Source organism: Podarcis raffonei, chromosome 4, assembly GCF_027172205.1.
Source record: "Podarcis raffonei isolate rPodRaf1 chromosome 4, rPodRaf1.pri, whole genome shotgun sequence".
Taxonomy (NCBI): Eukaryota; Metazoa; Chordata; class Lepidosauria; order Squamata; family Lacertidae; genus Podarcis; species Podarcis raffonei.
Window position 1 is genome coordinate 78347876 of NC_070605.1, and position 23755 is coordinate 78371630.

At 40.8% G+C, this 23755-nt stretch overlaps 2 protein-coding genes across 4 annotated transcripts in view; both read left to right on the forward strand.

Annotated features, from left to right (window-relative positions):
- Window positions 1-12707, forward strand: part of NCK2 (NCK adaptor protein 2) — a 69906-nt gene extending 57199 nt beyond the window's left edge. For all 3 annotated transcript variants that reach the window (XM_053384259.1, XM_053384258.1, XM_053384260.1), the window contains 2 exons: window positions 1814-2535; window positions 11291-12707. In XM_053384259.1, the coding sequence (XP_053240234.1) occupies window positions 1814-2535; window positions 11291-11485 (917 nt within the window). In that variant the 3' untranslated portion in view covers window positions 11486-12707. The remainder of the gene's footprint in view (window positions 1-1813; window positions 2536-11290) is intronic.
- Window positions 12708-22705: 9998 nt separating this feature from the next.
- ECRG4 (ECRG4 augurin precursor) overlaps window positions 22706-23755 on the forward strand; it is a 42673-nt gene continuing 41623 nt past the window's right edge. Inside the window, exon 1 of the mRNA XM_053384261.1 lies at window positions 22706-22726. Coding sequence (XP_053240236.1) covers window positions 22721-22726 — 6 coding nt within the window. The 5' untranslated portion in view covers window positions 22706-22720. The remainder of the gene's footprint in view (window positions 22727-23755) is intronic.

Here is a 23755-nt window from a genome sequence, read left to right on the forward strand (position 1 = left end):
TAAGCACACGGAAAGATGGGAAAGGGAGTTAGCTGTGGAACGTATCGGGAGGAATCACTGACATTTTCCTCATTTAGTTAATGTGACACTTGAAGCTCCGTAGATTAATTTGACAAGCATCCTTGTGTGTCACTCCCACCCACCCCATTCCTCCTGCTGCAGTTTCAACTTGGGTTTGGTACAGCAGATTTTTGTTTATGCCATTTAGGTGAATAATCTGCCAGAATGCATCAGATATGTTCAGCTATCTCTAGACAGGCGTTTAACTTGAACTATTTTCGGTGTGTAATTAAGCGGTGATGTAGTCAACCCAAAATGGCATCTGCGAGAGACAACTGTTTAGAATAGGATTTATTTTTAAAATACCTTGTGTTTTTGTCTGCTCGTATCAGAATTATTTCCTTGATGTTAACCAAAGCACTTTAACTAGATCCTGTATCACACTGAAAGCCTGGGGAGGGGTCGGATTCTTTCTCACTCTAGTTGTAGTCCAAATATATGTGTTAAGATTATGGCTGAGTGGTTTTTTTTCTATGTGTTGTCCTTGTTTTTCCACAGCTGAAATCCCAAACAGCGCTTGAATTCTGCTTGTCCCAGATAAACTGAGCCTGCAACCTAATTGAAATTCCATAATGAAATTCACTACCTTCAGAGGTTTACAAGCAAAATAACGTGTGTGGGGGGGAGCATTAAAGCATAGTTCCTGTGTTAGATCTTTATCACATTAACATTTGAATTTAATATTATTGTTTGAGCTGGTGAAGGTTGTATTACTACTTATTCTGCTAGCTGTTTAATAAATACCTTGGTACTCTGTTGCAGGTTTTGGAAGTGTTGTGCTTCAAAACATTGCACTCCTGTGGGTTTTATTTTATTTTAAGTAATTGTGAGCTCCTTTGGCTGCTGCAGATCAGACACAACTAAAAGCAAAATAGGAGATTATTAGGTGCACTGTACCTCTAAAATCTGAAATGCTGTGACATTGACTATCCTGTGTTGACTCCTATCCAGAACCATACCTAGTGATTTCCCAACTGCTATACTCTGCAACTGAGATCTCAGTTTGGCTGCACATTAGCAAGTTGTACGAATTCACTGCATGTCACAATGTAGGTCATGTACATATTTTGGTGTCAAAATTTACCAATAAAATGTGCACAAATAATTTTGTATACGTATTGTGCATGATCAGACCATTTCTTGATTTAAATGGTTTTTATTCTATGAAATGGAAGTGGAATCAGTTTGAATGTTAATGGGAGCCACGCAGAACCTTTAGACAAGCAACTTTTGGTACCTTGTTTCACCTTCTTTCTCTGCAACTAAAATGGATTGAAAATCGGTTGTTTACAGTTTTAAAGAGTTGTTATTCCCACAATGCAATACTAGCTGGTTATAAAAAGAGTAATTTCCTTTTCTATGCTGCCAACAGTTCTGTGCGTATTAATTCTCTAGTGACTTCGGAAAGAAATGCACTGAAAGGGCACATCAAAGCTTCATTTAGTAGCTAGCCTTCTGAGATGAAAAGGAAGCTTCTTAAAAAGTTACAGGGGTTTTTTCCTCCGGCAGTTTTCTGGCACCGTAGAACAATTCCTCTATGTCTTCATTATTTTGTTGACACATCTAGGACTCGACTACATTGGCAAAGAAAAAATGCTTTATGTGCGTTATTTATGCATTCTAACACAGTGACACCAGAGGGCGCTGTGGGGTTCTGTTTTTGCCAACCCGATTTCTCATGCAAAGTTTGCAATGTGTTTAACCATGTTTTGTTTAATGCTTTTTAGAAACTTTTATTTTATTTTTTTAACAGGTTTGGGGAAAACAAAGCGGAAGACAAGTGCCAGAGACGCCTCACCGACCCCTAGTACTGATGCAGAGTACCCGTCTAACGGTAGCAACGCCGATCGGATTTACGATCTGAACATCCCAGCATACGTTAAATTTGCCTATGTGGCAGAAAGGGAAGATGAACTCTCTCTCGTGAAAGGATCCCGAGTCATTGTTATGGAAAAGTGCAGCGATGGCTGGTGGAGAGGGAGTTACAACGGACAAATTGGATGGTTTCCTTCAAACTACGTGGTAGAAGAAGTCGAGGAAGCGACTGCCGATTCGCCGAGTTTTCTCAGCTTGAGGAAGGGAGCCTCCATGAGCAATGGCCAAGCCATGAAAGTACTTCACGTTGTTCAGACATTGTACCCCTTCAGTTCTGTCACAGAAGAAGAGCTCAACTTCGAGAAAGGCGAAACCATGGAAGTGATAGAGAAACCTGAGAATGACCCGGAATGGTGGAAATGTAAAAATTCCCGAGGGCAAATTGGCCTCGTTCCGAAAAACTATGTAGTAATCTTAAGTGATGGCCCTACAAGTAACAGTTCCCACCCGCCTCCGATAAGCTACACAGGGCCCTCTACTACGGGACGGTTTGCAGGAAGAGAATGGTATTATGGGAATGTTACTCGGCATCAGGCAGAATGTGCTCTAAACGAACGGGGAGCGGAAGGGGACTTCCTTGTCAGAGACAGCGAATCTTCGGTAAGTGGCACCCATTTCAGAATCTGAAATTTTGCAAAGTGCTGTATTTCGATTTTGCAGTGTATCGTGCAGGTCTTATGAAATAGTATGGAAAGTGACCATTTCTCTTACGCTAAAGAAAGTGACCTACATCTCAGAATACCTTATATTGGTTAAAACTAATATATAAATATATTTGTTATATGCACAGGCAGAGAAAAACAGAGCAAACCAATCTAGTATATGATGTGCAGTACATCTTAAAGGAGAAATGCAAATGGAACTTTTGGTGTCATTTTATACTTCAAAAACATTTGAATGCAGGTAGAGGTTCTGTTAAAAGCTTCTACAGTGACTTTTCAGAGCCTATAAATTATTTCACAAAACAAGATCTTAACTATGACGATGCACCTGAGGTCAAAACAAAATATTCACGTGAAAGTTTTAATTGAGTTGGATTGTTAATACAATTTTCTTGGTTTTGTTTTGTTTCGACTAGAATTATTTCCTTAATACAAATGAAATTCCAATATTGCAGTGTGTATTCTACATGCGAGCGGACTGTGTAAAAGTTATCTCAGTTAAGTTCTCCTTTGCTTCTGGCTTCTTCATGGAAGTAACTTTGAAAGCTTCTAAGACAGAGGCCAGCAACCTTATCAGAGGATGGGCCGGCCGATGCTCGTCCGTCCAAGGATGGGCCGGAGTGTGGGCACACGCACGCTCTTCTGAGTTGGAGGAGCATGCGTGCGCACACACTATTTCCTGCGCTCCGACCCGGAAGTGCGCCAGAAATAGTGTGTGTGCATTCACACGAGTGCTTCTGCGTCCCACATGCGTGTGCACACGCTATTTCCGGTGCACATCTGGGTCGGAGGAGCGCCCGTGCGCATGCGCACAGGCACCATCAACCCGGAAGTCGCTCACAACACCGGTAAGAGTGGGGGCGGCAGGGCTCACCATGGGCCAGTTTTAGACAAACCTCGTGGGCCGCTACTAGCCCATGGGCCTTAGGTTGCTGACTCCTGATCTAAGAGAACAGCCATGTTTGGTCTCGCAGCAAAGAGTAGAATTACGATCTTAGGCATATTTGGGAGTAATCTTCCTGAAATCTACGCATAGCTAAGGAGTCCTGTGGCACCTTTCAAAACGGACTACAGTGGTACCTCAGGTTACATACGCTTCAGGTTACATACGCTTCAGGTTACAGACTCCGCTAACCCAGTAATATTACCTCGGGTTAAGAACTTTGCTTCAGAATAAGAACAGAAATCGTGCTCCGGCGGCAGCGGGAGGCCCCATTAGCTAAAGTGGTGCTTCAGGTTAAGAACAGTTTCAGGTTAAGAACGGACCTCCGGAAGTACTTAACCAGAGGTACCACTGTAATTTATTGCAGCAACAGCTGTCATTGGATGCAGCTGAATAACCTTCAGCTCTTTTTCAGATGGGCTTTTTATTCTCGCCACTTCCTGTGGGTTTCACACAGGCTTTCCCCAGCTACCACTTCGAGATGGACTGGATCTCAAATAACAATGAATGAAAAAGCCAGTGTGTTTGGGTGGATTACAAATCTGTACACGTCCCCCGCTTATTTCAGAAGTTATTTTAATACGGTTTCTTAATTTGTTCTAGCCACCTTATATCACACTCGAGAATTTTGTTTGTATATTATAAACAGAAGATATTCTCTCATGTGTCAAGCCGGATTACTGAATTTCCTGTATCATTTATCATGTGTGTCTCCTCGGCTGCTGGCTTTGGCAGCAGTTGGTGGTTTTAATAACCATTCTCTAGCAACCTTGCAATTAGCTCTTTGCCCAGGGCCGCTAACTATTTCTGCAGGCAACTAGTCTGGCAGACCCGCTGCACAAGCTGCCCTATGTATGAGCCAGCTGGTAATATTTTTTCAGTAGTTGTGTACAAGACAGCTCAATCTGATTGTTCTTCCCTGCATTTTTTTTTTTTTTTTTTTTTTTTTTTTTGCTTTTGGTTTTTTGCACTAGCGGAGTTACTAAAATAGTCAACGGCCTAGTTTTACTGCTTTTCCCATCATGAAACTTTGTGTGTTCTGTTTTTTGAAGTCATCTTAAGGGGATAGCGTTGCTTGAGTGGTCAGGGCATGAAACTGAGTCCAGCTGCAGTAGAAGCAATCAAGGGAAAAAATTGTCAGGCTTCTATTCCACAGCAAGAGAATGGAGCATATAAACAAGAGATCTTATTTTGACCCTTTCAGCCTCCCAGGGGCAACGGATATGCTTTGTACCAGCCTAAGATTGCTTCCTGGGAAAGCAGGATAGGACACCCCCATTCTCTTCATTTTGCATTCCCCTCTCCAGGATGAATCATTATACTTAGCTTTTTAACTGCTTGTTTTAAAACAAGTAAGGTGAAATAACATAGTATACAATGCCAATAAAAAGGATACAACATAAAGGAGTAAGAATAAATGAGTGAGGATGTACGTTGGCCTGAAATTTACAAATTCCAAGGCAAAAATAAAATATATTTTCTATATTGGTATCTGAAGTTATACTTTCAGCTTCCTATGAAAGGGATGGCAGAAGGTAGATAAGGAAGGATCTAGATCTTATGCTTGACATGAAGTAGGACCGCAGGATACTGAGGCTCCCCAGAACCTTCTAGGGCAGCCAGAAAAGCAAGGAAAAATCTAAAGGTAAAGGGACCCCTGACCATTAGGTCCAGTCGTGGCCGACTCTGGGGTTGCGGCGTTCATCTCCCTTTGTTGGCCGAGGAAGCTGGCGTACAGCTTCCGGGTCATGTGGCCAGCATGACTAAGCCGCTTCTGGCGAACCAGAGCAGCGCACAGAAACGCCGTTTACCTTCCCGCCGGAGTGGTACCTATTTATCTACTTGTACTTTAACGTGCTTTCGAACTGCTAGGTTGGCAGGAGCAGGGACTGAGCAACGGGATCTCACTCCATTGAGGGGATTCGAACCGCCGACCTTCTGATCGGCAAGTCCTAGGCTCTGTAGTTTAACCCACAGCGCCACCCGCGTCCCCTAAGGAAAAATCTAGCCTTGTGCTAATTGCTTCTCACTCATACTCTGTGTTCCTCACCTATAAAATATGAGATTAATTGATTTAACTAGCTGTTCGTGCAGCACTGCTGCAAACCTTTTAGAAATTTGCTCTAGCATCCCTCGTCAGATGTAAAGTAAAATTTGTAGTTGACTACACAGGTTATCCCATTTTGTGATTCAGGGAGCAGTTCATTTTGCCCCTGAGCCAGTATTTCCCTTATGGTCAAGCTAGTGTTCCTCTAGCTACTGGGCTACTACTGAAATGAGGCTGCATTTTAAGCCGTATTTTAATTAACTGTTTTCCCTCCCATTACATTTTATTGTAATTTATATTTGGTGTTAGCCATCCTGAGCCCAGCCCTGGCTGGGGAGGGCGGGGTATAATTAAAATTATTCTTATTCTTATTATTCTTATTATTGACCTTGCGGGCTGGTAAACTCCATAGATGATTCCATGTGCAAATTAAAATAATAGATTAACTTAAATATTTTAAAACAATGTAATATATGTTTAAGTAAAATAAATATAAATAATTTTTAAACCTGGTTAATAAAGCCACATCCATTGACCAGAGGCTTCCAGAGGGATGCAATGCACATTTTACTGCATGTAACAACACAAGCACAGCATTTGCCGTTTTGTTATTAAATCCCTCCAAAAGTATTATGGAACGTATAATATTTGCAACTTTTTGTGTTTAGCACACTTTAACGTACATCCTCTTGTTGGTCCTTAAAACCCTGTTGTAAGGTAAATTTTTAATGCCATCCCTTCTTTCGGATGAGGAGAGGGTGAACAAGACAGCAGTAGCTGGCGAGTCCATGGCTAAGATGACATTTAAGTTGCCATTCACTGTTCATACGTAGCTCCAGGCTCTATGCCATTCGTGATAAACTATTAATTAATGAAATTAAATAAATAATATAATTAAAACGCTGCCTTTTGTGAGCTTGGGTTTAGAATGTGAGGTGGGGGAGTTGAATCCTGAAATATGGAGGCATCTACAGTCCGTCACTTCCTCCTGGAGTCCCTGACAGCAGCTCAAGATCTGTGGAGGTGTTAGGAGACCTTAAACGTTTGTGTGTATGCTCTAACTCTGCCTCCTCTCCCCCTCCCCTCGCCATGGCCTTTCAAAAGATAGTTGTATGAAGTGGTGAGCATTTTCTATCCATTGATGCTCACCATGCCTCATGCATCTCTTCTGCCCCCGTCCATGCGTTTGCAATCCCCCCAAAATTATCCATCCATAGGCCTTTATAGTTACAAGGCAAATTAACCTTCCCACTGAATTTCAGACAGGGCAGGAAACCAGCTGTGGCTCCAAGTTCCCAAATTTGCTTTTCGGGCAACTTGCTACCTATGAATTCTCAGTTCTCTCTGCTGACTAAGAATGTCACCAGAGTGTTCCAAATACGGAACGACCAAGTTCAGAACCTGCTCTTACAAACTAGATGCACATTGCACAACCATCGTGATGGACAGCTATCAAGAGGAACTTCCTTGAAAGTGGCTTGTTGTGTGGGAAATTAGTCTAAGAATCAGTCTAAGTACAAAGGCAATGTTCTTTTCTGTTGGAAGTTGGGCCATGGTATACTCTGGTAGCTCAAGAACTGTCCACTGCTCAAAAACACAACAGAGAGCTATAGCTGCTCCCTTCGTTAAAATAATATGGGGAGGAAAGTTTTATTCTACATCTTAGAACCACATGCACTGGAAGGATCTACAGTGAAGCCTCATACCACAGTTGAGGGGAATTAAATGTACATAGATAGAGGTTAAATACATTTTGACTGAGTGGATTGGACTACAGTATGCAATTTTTAGTGTTTTGATTCTTCCAGAAGTGACTTAGTGCATTACTTTGTCTACAAAATGAGGAAATGATTGAGGCTTTTGCTGAGAAGATCATGGTTATGTGAGAAACCAGACAGCAGAATCGTGGGCTGGAATGAAATTTTCTGTTTTACCTTAGTCTACAAGAAATAGTGGGAAGAGGTGCAAAATAGGGCACACATTCTGCAAAATTATAATGTGACTAGCATTACCTTTTTTCTATGAAAAAGTGAGTGTAAAAAAGTGAATGCAGAAAATGTAGGTGCGTAAGTAACCTTTTGCGCCATAAAGGTAAAGGGCCCCCTGACCATTAGGTCCAGTCGTGGCTGACTCTGGGATTGCGGCGCTCATCTCGCTTTATTGGCCGAGGGAGCCAGTGTACAGCTTCCGGGTCATGTGGCCAGCATGACTAAGCCGCTTCTGGTGAACCAGAGCAGCGCACAGAAACGCCATTTACCTTCCCGCCGGAGTGGTACCTATTTATCTACTTGCACTTTGATGTGCTTTCGAACTGCTAGGTTGGCAGGAGCAGGGACCAAGCAACAGGAGCTCACCCCATCGCGGGGATTCGAACCACTGACCTTCTGATCGGCAAGTCCTAGGCTCTGTGGTTTAACCCACAGCGCCACCCGCGTGCCTTTTGCACCATACGATTTATAATATTCAAGCACTTTCCAACAATTTTATTATGAAGCAACTTCCTCTTACAGTAGCAGGTGGTGGGTTTTCATTGTGTTTTGGTTAATCCTTGTACAATATCATCACACATATTTGTTTAGGTTATTATGCCAGTGTGGATGGTGCAGGTCGGCTCTTCATTATAGTGCCGGCAGAGTCTTCTAGGTGCCGCTTAGAGGCATTGACCCCTAGCAAATAACCAGTTCAGATGTGCCCTTAAAAGTGCCTGTGAGCTACTATACAACTCCAGAAGCCCAAGCATGGGAAAGATTGCGTGTGAGCCATCCGACTGTAGCAGCTATGTCCAGTGGGAAAAGGAGCAGAAATATCTGCCAAGAGCTGAAACGAAAAAGGCAAACAGACACAAAATATAAAAATAAACACTCTTGGAACAAGTTCAAGGCAGACAGCAGGGAATAGTTTTAGGCTGCATTTTAACTTCAGTGCAGTATATAGGATGACAGTGCTAAGATGCAAAAAAAAAAAAAAGAGGTTTTGGACTTTAGTGGAACTATTTGCATTGTAGGGGAAAACAGTAATAAACAAGCTGAATTACTTTTACATTTTCTTCAAGTTTCCTGTGTTACCTAAAATATGAGCCCGCGGTGGGGAGGAGGAGAGCAGGAGCCTGACATTTTTGCAGCAGCTGTTCAAGTTCTTCAGATTCTCCTATTTGACTGTGCTTCTCTCTCAAAAGAACTAAAGTGCCTTTTCGCTGCTTTTTTTTTAAAATGCGTAAGAACCCCAAAAGGATCTCATTTTTGTAGCCTGATGCAAGAAAAGTGACACGTACTTGTATTTTATATGTAAATTTAGGTAGTAAATCTTGGATCTGGGAAGACGATCATTGCTTTAATGTCAGTCCTTGAGTAGGAACTCATTTCAAGTGACAGAAAAGCCCTATTACGTTTTCCCTGTCTGCCTTGTTAATAATTAGGCTGGGGCAGTTGCACATCTCCTGTTCAAGGTATTCTTTCTCTCTCTCTCTCCCTTCCCACACTCTTTCACAGACAATTATCTGCTGCCACCATAGAAAGCAGCCACAGCACAGTGCTGATGTTGTTGCACTAATACCGTGGGAAATACAGTGCAATCGTGGTGCAGGTGTCTCTGGCTTGCAGTCTTGTTTCCTTACAGCTCTGCCTATAATTACTTTTACTTTAATATTATAAATGGCTGCTCTAAGGCTTTCCCACTACCACAGTCTTCGGGAGAGCACTAAGGCAGTTCATACCCAGTCAGCTCTCGAAGGGAGGACCGGGGGAGCTGGTCTTTTGCCCTACTATTCATCTGTCAGATACCTATTTTGACAAATGACACATAACTTACATTTTTGTTGTCACATAAATATAATATAAAAATTAGGTTCCAGTAGCCAGTGATGTCACTTCTCGTACTTAAGTTATGATTTCCATAAATTAATCCCTTGTAATTTCAGTGATATGTTTTTTTTCTAATAGAATTTGTTGCTGGAAAATGACAGAGATTGTTAAGCCGTTTTAGTTATTTAAATAGAAAAGCCTAGAAATTTTCTTGATTCTTCTGAGACATTTGCTTCCTATCTCATTTTCATATTTTGAAACACACACACACACCACCTTGGATTACACAAGTAGGGTAACACAGTCGTACCTTGGTTTTTGAACAGCTTAGTTCTTGAACGTTTTGGCTCCCAAACGCCGCAAACCCAGAAGTGACTGTTCCAGTTTGCGAACTATTTTTGGAAGCCGAACGTCCGACGGGACTTCCGATTGGCTGCAGGAGCTTCCTGCAGCCAATCAGAAGCTGCACTTTGGTTTCCAAACATTTTGGAAGTCAAACAGACTTCCAGAATGGATTCCGTTCAGCTTCCAAGGTACAACTATAACTTGATGTTACAGTTCATGTTCTCTGTCTTGGTTCCAGGTAGTTGTCTAAGCGTACTTATTTCTTCCTGGTGTGGGGAATCAGCCAGAAGTGTGTAGGCTGGCTGGCAATTTAGGAAAATTGGGCTGGATGTGGAAGACAAGATGTCTGGAACAGACAGCTACAACCAGAGGGGTCTAAATCACTGGAAATTCCAGATTGCCTGGATAGTGTAGTGGAAAACCTCCACCCATGAACCAAGTGTAATCCAGAATAACTGCCAGTAAAATTTATGTTACTGCTTTTTAGCTAAGAGCAATATATAGCTTGGTCGACCTCGTTGTTAAGGTGGGGCTAAAGATTTGAAATAATAGGCAATTATCAATTAACACTGCAGTGTTTTTCAGTAGTTACTGCCAATTGAAATTAGTAGGGGGAAAGGTGCTTCTTTATATCCTAACTTTATAAGCATCCTAAGTAATGGATATATGCTTTTGTTTTTTACTTGGTTCTGTAGCTTGAAAGAAGCTCTTGGCAACCCATGACTGGGCACACACTTAAATGAATTGTTTTGTCTGCTAGTATTTAACATTGCTATTTCTTCTGCTCGTTTACACAACCCTGGCTTAATACATTGGCCTTAAATGTGTAAAACCAGATGGGAAGTTAATTGTAGCAAACAAAATAAATCTGGCACAGAAATGCATATCGGGAACTCATCTACTTTTAAAAAGAGGCAGAAAAAAGGGGTGCTGTGCTGGTGAATAAATTCTATCTGCACAAGTTTATATTATACACACTAAAAAATAAAGCAGGTGTTTGAAACACCCATTCCTGAAGAAATGTTGGCAGCTCAGTTTATGGTGGAATAAGAGACACCGATTTTAATTACCTTTTTTTTTGTAAGGAATACAATACTGGAGATGTGCCATGTTGTTTAAAGTTAAATAGGATGAACTGTTAGCTCTTTTTATATGTATAAAAGCTACTTGCTACAGAATAAATCAAGAAAGGCCCTCTTGTGGCCATGGATTCAAACGGCATGCTGCTTTAGCTAGACTCTTTCTGCATAGGAATATTTGGTATTTCCGAATGCATATAGACATACTTCTCTTGACACTTGCCGGCCTCTGGCTTTAAACCAACAGTGTTTGCATTCGAGGTGCATAATTTATATCTGTATATGGTGCTGTTGAGGTTCTTTTGCTTAACTGAAGATGCTGATTATGATGATAGTAATTTGTATTTCAAAGTACCCAGAGCGCTCAGCCCAGTGGGGGGAAGCTCACTCGCAGCTCATTCACCTCGTTACATAGCAGGCTTTAAAACTGCACATTTGATATTATCATTTAACACTTCCTTTCCTTTTTCTCTTTGCAGCCCAGTGACTTTTCAGTATCTCTAAAGGCATCGGGGAAGAATAAACATTTCAAGGTGCAGCTGGTGGACAGTGTCTATTGCATTGGGCAGCGTCGATTTAATACTATGGATGAGTTGGTGGAACACTACAAAAAGGCTCCTATCTTCACCAGTGAACATGGGGAAAAGTTATATCTTGTGAAAGCACTTCAGTGACGTTGAAGATGGACTTGGGCCTATTGAGGGCCTCTTATAACTTACAAGCCTTAGGTCCTAAATTCACTTTTATAGAGCAGAGCAGTCTACGCCAGTCTGAGACAGTCTTCAGAGAATGACCTCTTTCTAAAGTATTTGCTCTGTTGATTATATTCTTTCTCTTTTGTTTCCCCGCCCATTTTTCTCTCTCTCTTATTTGCTTACTTGGTCTTTTTTCCCTCTCTCTCGAAAATTTGGTTGCTTCACGTTTCCCTCAGGTTGAAAATATCACTTAAGTGGCCATTCTTCCCTGGGTTCTAAGCTCCTCTCTTCTGTGTACGTTTACATAGTTAGTTCACATAAACAAGGGGTTTTTTCTCAATTAAAAAACAGTGTTAACTTGTTCAGATAGCTCACGCTGGCAGAACTCATCATTAAGAGACTGGGCACAGTTTGAATGCACTGAACCTGCAGCTAACTAAGTGAAATATAGTAGACATAACAATTGTGGCTGTGAGTTCTGTAGCTATTTTGCTTACCAAGTAGTATACTCCAGAAATTCCTAGTTTCTAGAAGCACTCTTTACATTCTCTACTCAGCTATTACATTGCCTCCTTGATTCTTTGTGAAGAGTACACTAACTAAAGCATTTTGTAATAGTACTTCTTAAACTACTACGGTAAAAATTGTAGTAATAAGAAAACTATCTAGCATACTTTGACATGTAATTGCAACAGAGATGTTTCATTGAAAGTTGATTACTTAGAGAATCATTGAATTGTAATGGTTGAATGTTTTGGTAATCTACAACCAAATGTGCCATCCACATAATGCTTTCTTTTCTTGCCCTTCTGCTTGTTTGAATTAAACAATTATGTATTTAATTCTTAAAGTAATATGTATCTGTAGCTGATTGACACTAATACAGACATTTAATAAACATAGCTAATTATGGGCGGGTGGGGCTTCCAACACATAACATGCATACGTTTTATATATGCATAACGGAACAAAAATTCAGGGTTTACAAACGGTGATGTGATTGGTAGTAAGACACACAGAATGTTATATGAAGAAAATGCTTTCTTTTTCCTTTTTCTTTACTTTTAACCTTCCTATGGTTTTAAATATAGTCTTGATGGCACATTCCTGAAAATTGAAAAGAAAAAAAAGGACCTTGATGATCCCAGAAACTTGCTTACCCAGCTTTTTGGATATTGTAATAAAAAAGGTATCATGTGAAGATGGAGTATTGAATTTATCCTTGGGTGATGACCTTAAGAGTCCTATAGCATGATGAAATGTGGTTAAATGTCACCATTTATATACTGACCGTGAGATTTAGGTAGTTTGATCAGATCAGCCAAAACAAATTGCAATGTTCTTGTATTTAAATCTTGAATTCATGCCAAATGTATGGACAGTTGCTTTGTTTGATTTCTTTGAATTCTAATATAATACTCACGTTCAGGAACTGCTGCCTGTAGTCAAAGGGCCTCTCGCTGCAGTAGTCTTTCAGGTTCTTTTAACTCATGTCGGCAATGGCCATTGTACCTGATGGTCTTTTCTATATGTAAGTTACCTTCTCAAGATGATTAAAAGCCCACCACTCTTTAATTAGTTCCAATAGCCTTAGATGTCTTTAGAATGGGATTAGACAATTTCATGGGAAATGGGTCTATTTGCTGCAGTGGCTAAATGGAGAATCCATATTCCATCCTTATTCCTCTGGACACTGGTTGCTTGTGCAAAGGTAGGAGGACAAACCGGTAGCACATGATTGCCTCCAAGCCCTTCTTGCAGGCATCTGGTTGGCCAATCTGGCAAAGAAGATGTTTGACTAGAATCCAACAGAGCAGCTGTGGCATTCATCTGAATTTTACTGGGACACAGCTCACTGGAGTCATCTTAGATTCTGGCCCAGAGTATGTGTGTCAAACATATTCAGGCCACAGTAATTTATTCTGAAGCGCTCACATTGATGTTGATAGAACTTCCCTACAGTTGAAGGAAGGCTGGATGTTTACAGCCTTAAACTTCAGTGGTCCTAAATAGACTTGAGTCCAAGTATGATCACCATTCTTATGTGCCACAGCTGTGAATGTGCTCCATTGCCAAGGGTCAGGAACAAATAAATTTTGAAGCCAAACCAGGAAATTGCCCCTTTAGCCTGGCAGAAGCTGGTGGCAGGAACATGAGAATCAGTTGACAGGGGATCATTTTCTCCACACGGCAAATTTCTTCCACCATTTAAGGACAGGATTAAGCTATAAATGCAATAAACACTTTAGTGAAAACAATTTCAGCTCATCTGATATGAATGTGGGTGATCTAGTCTTATGAATGTCTAATGTATTTTGAATAAGTTCATGGGCTTCGTACAGAGGTAGATCCACAGACATTCACCATGGTTTGTTTGCTTAAAAATAATACTAGTTTTAAATTGTATTGCTTTTAAGTACACTATTTTCATTTCATTTTTTCTGTATTTATCTGATACATTCTTTTTGAATTGCTATTTTATATTTATTCAAGTTGAATAGTCTGAGTAAGCACTGTAGTTGAGAATATTTATGAATGAGTAAGAATGCAATGCACCAAAACTTTCTGATTCAGCCCTATTGAACTTTATTGCAACAGTGCTTGTGTAGTTCCTTATTAATTTTGTTGATCACTTACTTAAAAAAGCAAACCTTTAGAGGTTGGGGTACTGAACTCTACAAATTACTTGGGTTGAACAGGATGCAATAAGTTTTATACAATGAGCTGTTGTTCTCCATGTTGCTTTCTATTTCAATACGACAAAATGTTTGCCTTTGTTGTTAAAATGCATTGATTGATTGAGCTCTTGATAGTGAGATGTGAATCCTTTTTCTTTGAGCAATTGGTAGCTTAATTTATCACACCTCAAATGCAAAATAAATAGCTCAGATTATTTCTTCCAGTGAGTAAAAGCTTGACTTTGTCAGCACTGAATTCAGTAACTGAGTTGATCCATCTACAAGCTGGTTTTAAATTCTCCCTGGTGTTCCTCACCACTTTGGTATCAATCTCAAAAAAAATATTTTTTAAAAATGGTCTTTTTGCAGGCATAAAGGTTTGGGGTTTTAAAACTGGCCTCTTTTTTGAGGGGGTTAAATGTAGAAACCATAAATTCATTACAAAACATTTAAAGTTATTAAGGTGGCATCTTCTTTTACAAAAAAAGAGAGAGTTTTCATGATGGTGAAGGAGGCCCATTTCACATGTTCAGCCATCGAAGTGGCGCAGTCCTTCCATGTAGTTGCATCATCAACAGTTTTCAGATGTTAAATTGGTTTCTTGAAGGCTCTCTGTATTCTCCCTTCAATAGCAAGTTTCTATAGGAGATGTGGGGATGTTTTCAAACCTATGAACTCTCCACCTGACAATGGAGTTTGTTCCAGCCTGAAGGGACATGGGAAGTTGTCTTACTACCCTTCACCAGTTTTTCTCTGCCTGTTGTTTTGTTTGCTTGCTTGTTTTGGAACATAGATAGACAAAAAAGAGCTAGCACAGTTACCTCAGGCTTGATTTACAGTTGCTTTGTGATGGATGGCAGTCTTCCGCTAGCTGTTGGTGATTCTGAGAGATGGTTTTGGGGAGGGAGGTTCATCCTTCTGTCAGCTTTCAGACTGGTTGGCAAGGTGCTTGACTTGGTTTCAAAAAGAGAAGCCATTGCTCCTGTTATTATGTACAATGTATTTCTATGTATTTCTTTAACATTTGAACCTGTTCTTCTTGACGCAGTGATCCCTTCTTTGACTGTTGCTGAAACAAAGGTGGAGTCTTTAAGAAAATAAGTTTGCAGACAGATTGGTGGGGAGCAATGGAGGTGGAGCCTGAGGCCTCCAATAGTGGCAAGAGGGAGGCTTATTCCTATGCATGGGTTATTTTCTGTTTGTGAACTGACATGGTATAGCTTAATTCACTTTATTACACCCATATCTTTTTCATCTTTATGCTCTTCTTCTTTTCTTGCGTCAGAATTTTACCAGTGTCAAACAGCTAGGTCAAGCATGTCCAAACTTGGCCCTCCAGCTGTTTTGGGCTACAGTTCCCATCGTCCCTGACCACTGGTCCTGTTAGCTAGGGATGATGGGAGTTGTAGTCCCAAAACAGCTGGAGGGCCAAGTTTGGACATGCCTGAGCTAGGTGTTCTCAGTGGACATCCACAAGAAAATTATACAGCGAATAAACCACCATTATGCCTTCTGCTCACAACTTTAGCAGAGCCTTTATGCTTTTGAGTAACAGAGTCAGTTGTCACGAGAAGCAGCGTTGAATGCTATTGCAATGTGATATTTTAGCTTGGAAGTAAATAAGCAACTATGCTGCCAAACATTTGCTGTCTTGTTTTTGTGCCCTTCCGCATACGTGTGTCGTCATTAATTTTCATTTCATTTCTATACCGCTTAATATTTTTATGAATAAATCTCAAATCAGCTTATAAAGCATTAAAACATCAGATGAAACAACACAGAGTAAAACATTAGTGAAGAAAGTCAAGTATGACATTGCAGTTAGTGATATGCATACTGTAAGTCATGGTTTGGACTGTAACTAACCATGGGTTTGCTTGGAGCCAGAGAGGTCCCACTTTCTTCACCTTTTGTCATGTGGACTGTGCTTTTCATATAGGGCCCTCCTATTTTCCTCCCACATTTTGAGCACTGGGGGTCTGTCACATGTGCGCTGAGCATCTCTTTGACCAAATATCTGCAGAGATCTAGTATCCTTGTGAAATGTATTTTGCTTCATAAGGTGGAATCACGAGCTGCACATTTTTAGCATTTCAGGAATGTGAAATATATTTTCATTTAGCAAACGATCCAGGATTTATGCTGGATTGTAATAATATCTAACCCTCTAAAAACGTCTTAGTTTCCTTCTGGCATGTGCCTGTCACAGAAGTGAGATTGACAGGCAACTTCTTTGTATGCCAATTTTTCCCCCCCTTTGGGTCATTCCTTCGAACTTGCTGAGTTTGTCTTGGAGCATAATGGATAAAACAATACAAGTGCTTTTAGGGGGCTGTAAAAATAAAGCATGTTGGGTTCATAATAAAAGAATTGTGCTCTGGCTCTGTTTCAAACAGGAATAATAATTCAAAGGACTTTAACGCTGGGTAGTTTCATACAATCTTTCTGTACAAGAAATTGGAGTATAAGAATGTCCCAAAATAAATACGTGTTGACAATTCTGGGGCAACTTTTTTGGATTGTGAATTTGGAGCCCAACAACAGAATTAGACAGATTAATATATCAGCATGATAAATGAAACAGTATTTGGTAATCGGATGCCTGTCTTTTCCCAAGGAAATTGCCTGTGTGGGCAACTTTTTACAATTTAGCTGCTGGCTTGAATGAGAGTATCTTCCAGTTGTATTTGTTGTCCATTGACTGTCTTTCCTGATGTCCCTCTTACAGTTTTGTAAATTAATTTGATTATATTCTTCTTGATCTTTATTTAATTGCTCATAATAGTATTTAATGGTATTGTTGATTTTTCAGATATAGCCTCTTCATTTGTCTTGATGTGAAAAGGAAATCAATTCCAGTCACTGTGCCCTCTGTGTCTAGTAGATGCATTTCAGTCTTTAAAGTTGTGTAGTAGGACACTACTATAGAGTGGCACAGAGGCTGCAGTCCTTTTACAAAATGTTCTTCCCTCATCTCACATGAACAGTGACAGCTGAAAGAAGCAGAAGAAAATCAAACTCATGGTTTGTAAGTCCGTGTTTTGGAAGTGTTCCTCTCAGTATATGAAATGTAGCAGTACCGCAGCTTCCTGGTTATCTTGATGAGTTTCCCTTACCACAATCTGAAATGCCTCCCTTACCAGGGCTACTCGCTGTGTTGATGTGAATACCACAGAACTCCCTTCCTCTGCCTAAGCCACCAACATAACTTGGGCCATTTATTTTTGTCTTAAGAATCCTGAGGTAACTAAAATTTTGCTCTGAGAAGGATAAACGGTGAGTTTTGGAATCACGGGTGTTAGGAGCTTATCTTCAAATTAGCAGTGTTGGGGTTTTCAGGAATTCTGAGCACTCAGTTTGACAAAACAGCACCAAAAGGAAGCTGCTCTGAATGTTAAGTGTTTCTCAAGCTCCCTCCCACAGCAATTTGTATCAAAAAAATCAATTTACTGGACAAATTTGCTTCCTTACATTACTTGTGAAAATGAGAAATGAAATGTTGTTTTTCTTCTTCTGTGAATTAAGGTGAAGGGACCTCTTTGCATTCCTCGGAAGTGATGATCTACCAATTTCCAAAAAGATCTAACCCTCTTGGTTTTACTTAGTGGGTGCAAAGTGAATTTGACAAGGAAAATGGGCATTGTACTGCATTTCAAAATGACACAAGAGCAGCTGTATGTTGCTGTATAATGGCATGTATATAATTTATAGCAGTTATTGCAATTATAGCACTGTTGCACGATACAGGGGTACCTCAGGTTAAGAACTTAATTCGTTCTGGAGGTCCGTTCTTAACCTGAAACTGTTCTTAACCTGAGGTACCACTTTAGCTAATGGGGCCTCCCAGTGCCGCCACCCGATTTCTGTTCTCATCCTGAGGTAAAGTTCTTAACCCGAGGTAGTATTTCTGGGTTAGCGGAGTCTGTAACCTGAAACGACTGTAACACGAGGTACCACTGTATAGAATCGTCGGATCTTAGAATTGGAAGGGACCCTGAGGGTCATCTAGTCCAACCCCCTGCAATGCAGGAATCTCAACTGAAACATCCATGACAGATGGCCACCCAACCTCTGCTGAAAAGCCTCCAAGGAAGGAGAGTCCGCCACCTTCTGAGGGGAGACCATTCCACTGTCTTACAGCTCTTACCATCAGAAAGTTCTTCCTGGTGTTCAGTCAGAATCTCCTTTCCTGTAACTTGAAGCCATTGATTCAGGTCCTATCCTCCAGAGCAGGAGAAAAGCTTGCTCCATTTTCCATGTGGCAGCTCTTTATATACTTGAAGATTGCTACCATATGAGTAATTGCTGTATGCAGCTTGATTAAATGTCTGAAAGCGGAGAGTAACGTTGTAAGGCTTACAGAAATGTCTACATACCTTCCAGAAGCAGTGGCAGATATTGGGGAACCACCAGAAACAAATGGAATACTGAGGAGTGCTGACCCAACTTGTTTTAGTGTACAAGAAATCCTGAAACCAACTTATTTTCTCAAAATGTATAAATTTAATCACTTGGAATACACATTTTTCTACTGTTGCAAATTTAGAGTGAGGATGCCATGACTTTATTGAGCATGCCCAAGATGAACAGGGCAAGTATCTTCTTGATATGTGTCAGTTTTCATAAACTCATCAACACAGAATCTTGAAATCAATACAGAATCCAGAATTTACTTGAAGAAATTATCGTGTGTGTGTGTAAAATAACATCCTGCTTCATGGCTCCAAAATCCCCTAAAAATAGTTTACAAAAGAAAGAAATAAAGCCACACTCATGTCTTGTCCTAGGACAGAAATTCCTTACTGGCTATAGAGAGCCTGGATTATTCAGGAAGCATTTCCTGCCATTGCCGTCGTCATCGTCCCCTGGTCTTGTACCACGCTGCACTTCTCATCAAAATCCTTTGAGACGAGGGAGCAGCTGGAACTAATTCCAGCCTATGGCAGGAAGTCTTCCCTTGTTCCCTTTACAAATCTAGGAACTTGCAGTCAACAGCTGTAGCTCCTCCCTGACCAGAAGGCAATACCATATTGTGAACTTGCTAAAGTATACTTTGAATTTCTGGGATGTTTGTCTGGAGAAATGCGCACCTGAAAATTTGTGTTTGCTAACTCACAGGTGTTTGTTTTAGGCCGCTCAGGACTTAGCTAATCGTTTTCTTGTCACAGGTAGGTAGCCATGTTGGCCTGCCATAGTCGAAACAAAATAAAAAAATTCCTTCCAGTAGCACCTTAGAGACCAACTAAGTTAGTTATCGGTATGAGCTTTTATGTGCATGCACACTTCTTCATTTTCTTGTCAGCTCACTGTTTTTAAACGGTGTTATAGGTGGAACCTGCAGCAAAATCTTGCAGGCCAAAGTCCCACTCAGCCCACAGTTGGTTTGAAAAAGGATTAGCCAATGGTCTTTTTTGTTTCCCAAGACAGACGGATGCCAACCACGGTGCAAAGGAGATGGACCTTTTGAGGGCTGAGGAAGAGTTTGCGTCTTTCAAAGGCAATTCGGTTGAGAAACCACAGACTTTCAGTAATAAATGGAATAGTTATGGAGTATGCCTCATTGTCATAGGCCCAAGACAAGCTTATAAATGCTTCCAGTGATCATTTGTTTCTGCCTTTCGGAGAAGGGGAACATGGCATGTTGGTTAATTGCGCCCAGAACGAAGGTGAGTTGGGAGGGAAACCAGTTCACATTGCATTAAAGGACATTAGTGTTTGGGAAGGCTTAACTGATAGTTCCCACTGTTTCAGAAGTGTATCTATCAGGCAGCCCTCAAAGGCTTTCTCCTTGAAGATGAATGTGCTACTGACTAATGACATATTTCACCAGCTAAGGCTGAGGAGGTTGTTTAATTAAAACAGAGTAGGTAGCACACATTACATCAAACATTTATTTTAGCTCTGAAGCTTGTGAAATGCATGGTAATAGATTCATGCAGGAATGCACTTAAAGGGGATTAATGACTTCTGTTAAGCGGGCGATTATTCATTTTCATTTAAATGCATTGCTCAGAGAGTTCTATAAATTAAAAAGAAAATGGCTAAGGAAACAAGGAATTCCACAATTGATCCATCCCTTTGCGCCTGTGACTTAGAAAGTTTCGTCCAAATACATTATTTTATCTCATTATGAAAATATTTACAGCCTTTTGTGAGTTGGCAGAATCTCGACTGATTTTCTTTCTTTTTTTTAATGCACAACTTGAAGGTGTGCATCAACAGAAGTCTAGCGTCCAGATCAAGGGACGTAATAGTACCACTCTATTCTGCCACCTGAAGTACTGTGTCCAGTTCTGGGTGCCACAGTTTACAAAGGATATTGACAAGCTTGGAACGTGTACAGAGGAGGGTCTGAGTCTTCATGGGGGAAGAGGTGGAATTCATTGTACACGTTGATCAAGTATTGCTGTCTCTTGATTATGACCCAAAGCCACCGTTGGCTGATACGTGCAAACCACCTGATTTCCACTGCTCTGCTCTTTTCAAGATAGTATGGAAGGCTGCAGCTCTGTGAATTACTTAAGCTTGTCCACTTGCCAAGAGATGATTGTTCAATTAAAAAGATTGCATACTTTGCATACCTGAAAAGAGGGCAGGCGAAGGGAGTCCCAAACCCTGCCAGAGAATATCTGGGATTATATAACCTATAATGTATGTGTATAAAAAAGCAGGATTCCTTCATTTTAAAAGTCCACAGTGTCTTTTAAAGTCTCAGATATTTGGCTTGCATTTTATAAAATTTGGGATACTATTCAACGCTAAGCCACAGTAGTTGTCAAAAACACTTCATACTGCAATAACAATTCAGTTGTAATATTAATTCATAAATTCCTTGCAATTCTTTTAACACGTTCCAACTACAAATTTAGCAAACTACATTATTAAAAAAAAGTATTGGATGGTCTCTTGTGAACTGCCCTGGGATCTTCAAATGAAGGGCAGTATACAAATTTAATTTACTACTACAACAACAACATTGTCCGCGTCCTCATCGTCAACAACATTATTGCTGGGCCATACACATTTGAGTTAGAAGTGCATTTGGATTCTACTTTATTTGATGAGTTATTCGACGCACTGTGCTAGCAAGAAGATCTATAAAAGGTTTGTGGAATGCTAGAGAACAAAGAGCTAATAGAAGAAGCCAGTGCTTCTAACCTCTCCACAGCTGAGTCTTTTTCTTATTATAGGGTGTGGTGGAGGCACCAATCTCTTACGCGTCATAGTTTCTCCTTTCAGACCATTGGTTGATCATAAAAAAAAAATGCATATCCTGCCTTTCTGTCAGTAATGTTGACATTCAAGGCAGCTAACAGTTTATAGGTTGCAGCAGCCTTAGCTCAGATATTCCATAACTAAGGCCTCCCAGATAAAATGTTGGTGTGCAATAAATGTGGGTGGTCTTTCGCTAAAGTACCTCTGGGATTCTTGTTTTTTTAGTGAATTTGCTTCTCTTCCCTCCCCTCAAGCACTTAAAAGTGGTATTCTGTTGCTTGGAAACAAGGGTTCTTCCACCAGGTATGATGACATCCATCATGGCAGGGAGTGTTTATATGGAATGTGGCTGTGCAGTTGTCATGGGCGTATATTGGCTAGTGCCTCTTGAGACACTGGTGAGTCTCAACTTCCCTCAGCTCTCGTCTGTGTCATAATTTCAGAGATGTTTTAATGTATATATTTTTACCTTTTCAGGACTCTGCAAGGTTGTATTACTGAAGCGTGTAATCGTCCAGCTGTGCAGATGCTTGGAAGCTGAAATAGTGTCATTGCTACATGCATGACCCAAGACACGCCCACGTCAAATCTTAACGCCAGTCACAAACTTGCTAGGTGGCTTTTAAGCAAGGCACTATTCTCCTGGCTTTACCCCCTGTCTGAAATAGGAAGACTGGCCTATTTTAGACAGCCGTTGTTGCATAAATGTGTGTTAAGGGCTTTGGACACTCAAGAAACTTAGGACTTCGTAAATTGCGCCATTGACCTCTTGTCACACCTCTTAAAAATGTGTTCTTAAGCTCTGCCCCCAGCCTCAAAGCACAAATCTTGTATATCCTCCTGCACAAGCAATAAGGCTATCCCTCCCTCGTGCATCACACCTCCAGCTCTGGATCAGAGCTATTGCTAGTAAAGCACTAAAAAAATTGAAATCCTCTACAGTATTGCTTTTGTCTGGAAAGCTTTTAAATCTGAAATCCTCTGAAGACTGTGGATCTTTCCCAGCACCCTCTGCTATAGCTTAGTCCGGACGATATTCCAAGGTAGCCCATAAATATTTTGTTGGGCTGTTTTCATGTATTGAGTTTTTGATGGAAAATTGTATAATTTTATTAGGACACTGAATCTTCTCTCTCTCTCTTTCGCCTCTCCGCCTCTCCCTCCCCTCTTTTTCATGCAGCATCCGGAATGCATGACTTCATCTGCTTTATTAATTTGGACCTTGGGAACGCTGGCTTTCCATCAGAGCTTACTAAAATGTGCTGAGCAAACACCATTGCAAGTCAGGCTATACTGGAGCTTAGATTTACAGCCGCCTTATATGCAAGTAAGCTTCCCACTAGCGTCCTTTTTTTAATGAGATCATCTTTAATGATACAGCCTCGTCTTCTTTTACTAATTGGATTAGGCACAGAGGGCGTCGTTAAGGCACAAATAAATACTTTTAAACAACAGACCTTTTTTTTGTAACCTTCCAGGGCTGTGCACTGCAGAAGCTCAGTCCCCCCCCCTTTTTTTTTAAATTGCAGATGCATAGCCATTAACTCTGACAGTGATCGTTTCTGTCCTTGGATGTCATTCAACTCGGATCCCCAGGAGATTTAGCAGCAAGTTCTATGCAGAGAGAAAAGCAGATGCCTCTTTAGTCAACATTGGCTTCGCCCTCCCCTCCACTGACTTAACTGCGGGGGCTTTATAGATGGCATTCTTTCAATAGATCATCATTGTTGTATATTTAACACATGTGCCCTTGAATAGTCAGAGGGGAATAGGGCTGTGTGTGTGTGTGTGTGTGTGTGTATTTAGACAGAATTCAATGTCTTTAATTCCGTAAAGATTTCTGAGTCTTGTAATTGGGGCTTTTTTCAGCCGGAACTTGCCAGAACTCAGTTCCAGCACCTCTCAGGTGGGCACCATTGCCATTCTAAGAGAACAAGGCAGGTGTTCATGGCGTTCTTTTTCTAGAAAAATAGCACTGCTTTTAACGTCTATTACGTGAGATTGAATATACAGTCATACCTTGGGTTACAGATGCTTCGAGTTGTGTGATTTTGGGTTGCGCATCGCGCCGAACCCGGAAATACTGGAATGGGTTACTTCCGGGTTTCGGCACTTGCGCATGTGCAGAAGCGCCAAATTGCAACCCGCACATGTGCAGACGCCGGGTTGCAGACGCTGCTGGTTGCGAATGTGCCTCCCACACAGATCGCGTTCGCAACTCGAGCATCCACTGTATTCAGTTTGCTGTAGGGAGAGCGATAGCCATGCAAGAGGAACAAGTGACAACTTTGTAATAAACAGAACACAGTCATCAGTAAGATAGATCAGTAAAATGCAATGATAAGGGGGGGAACGG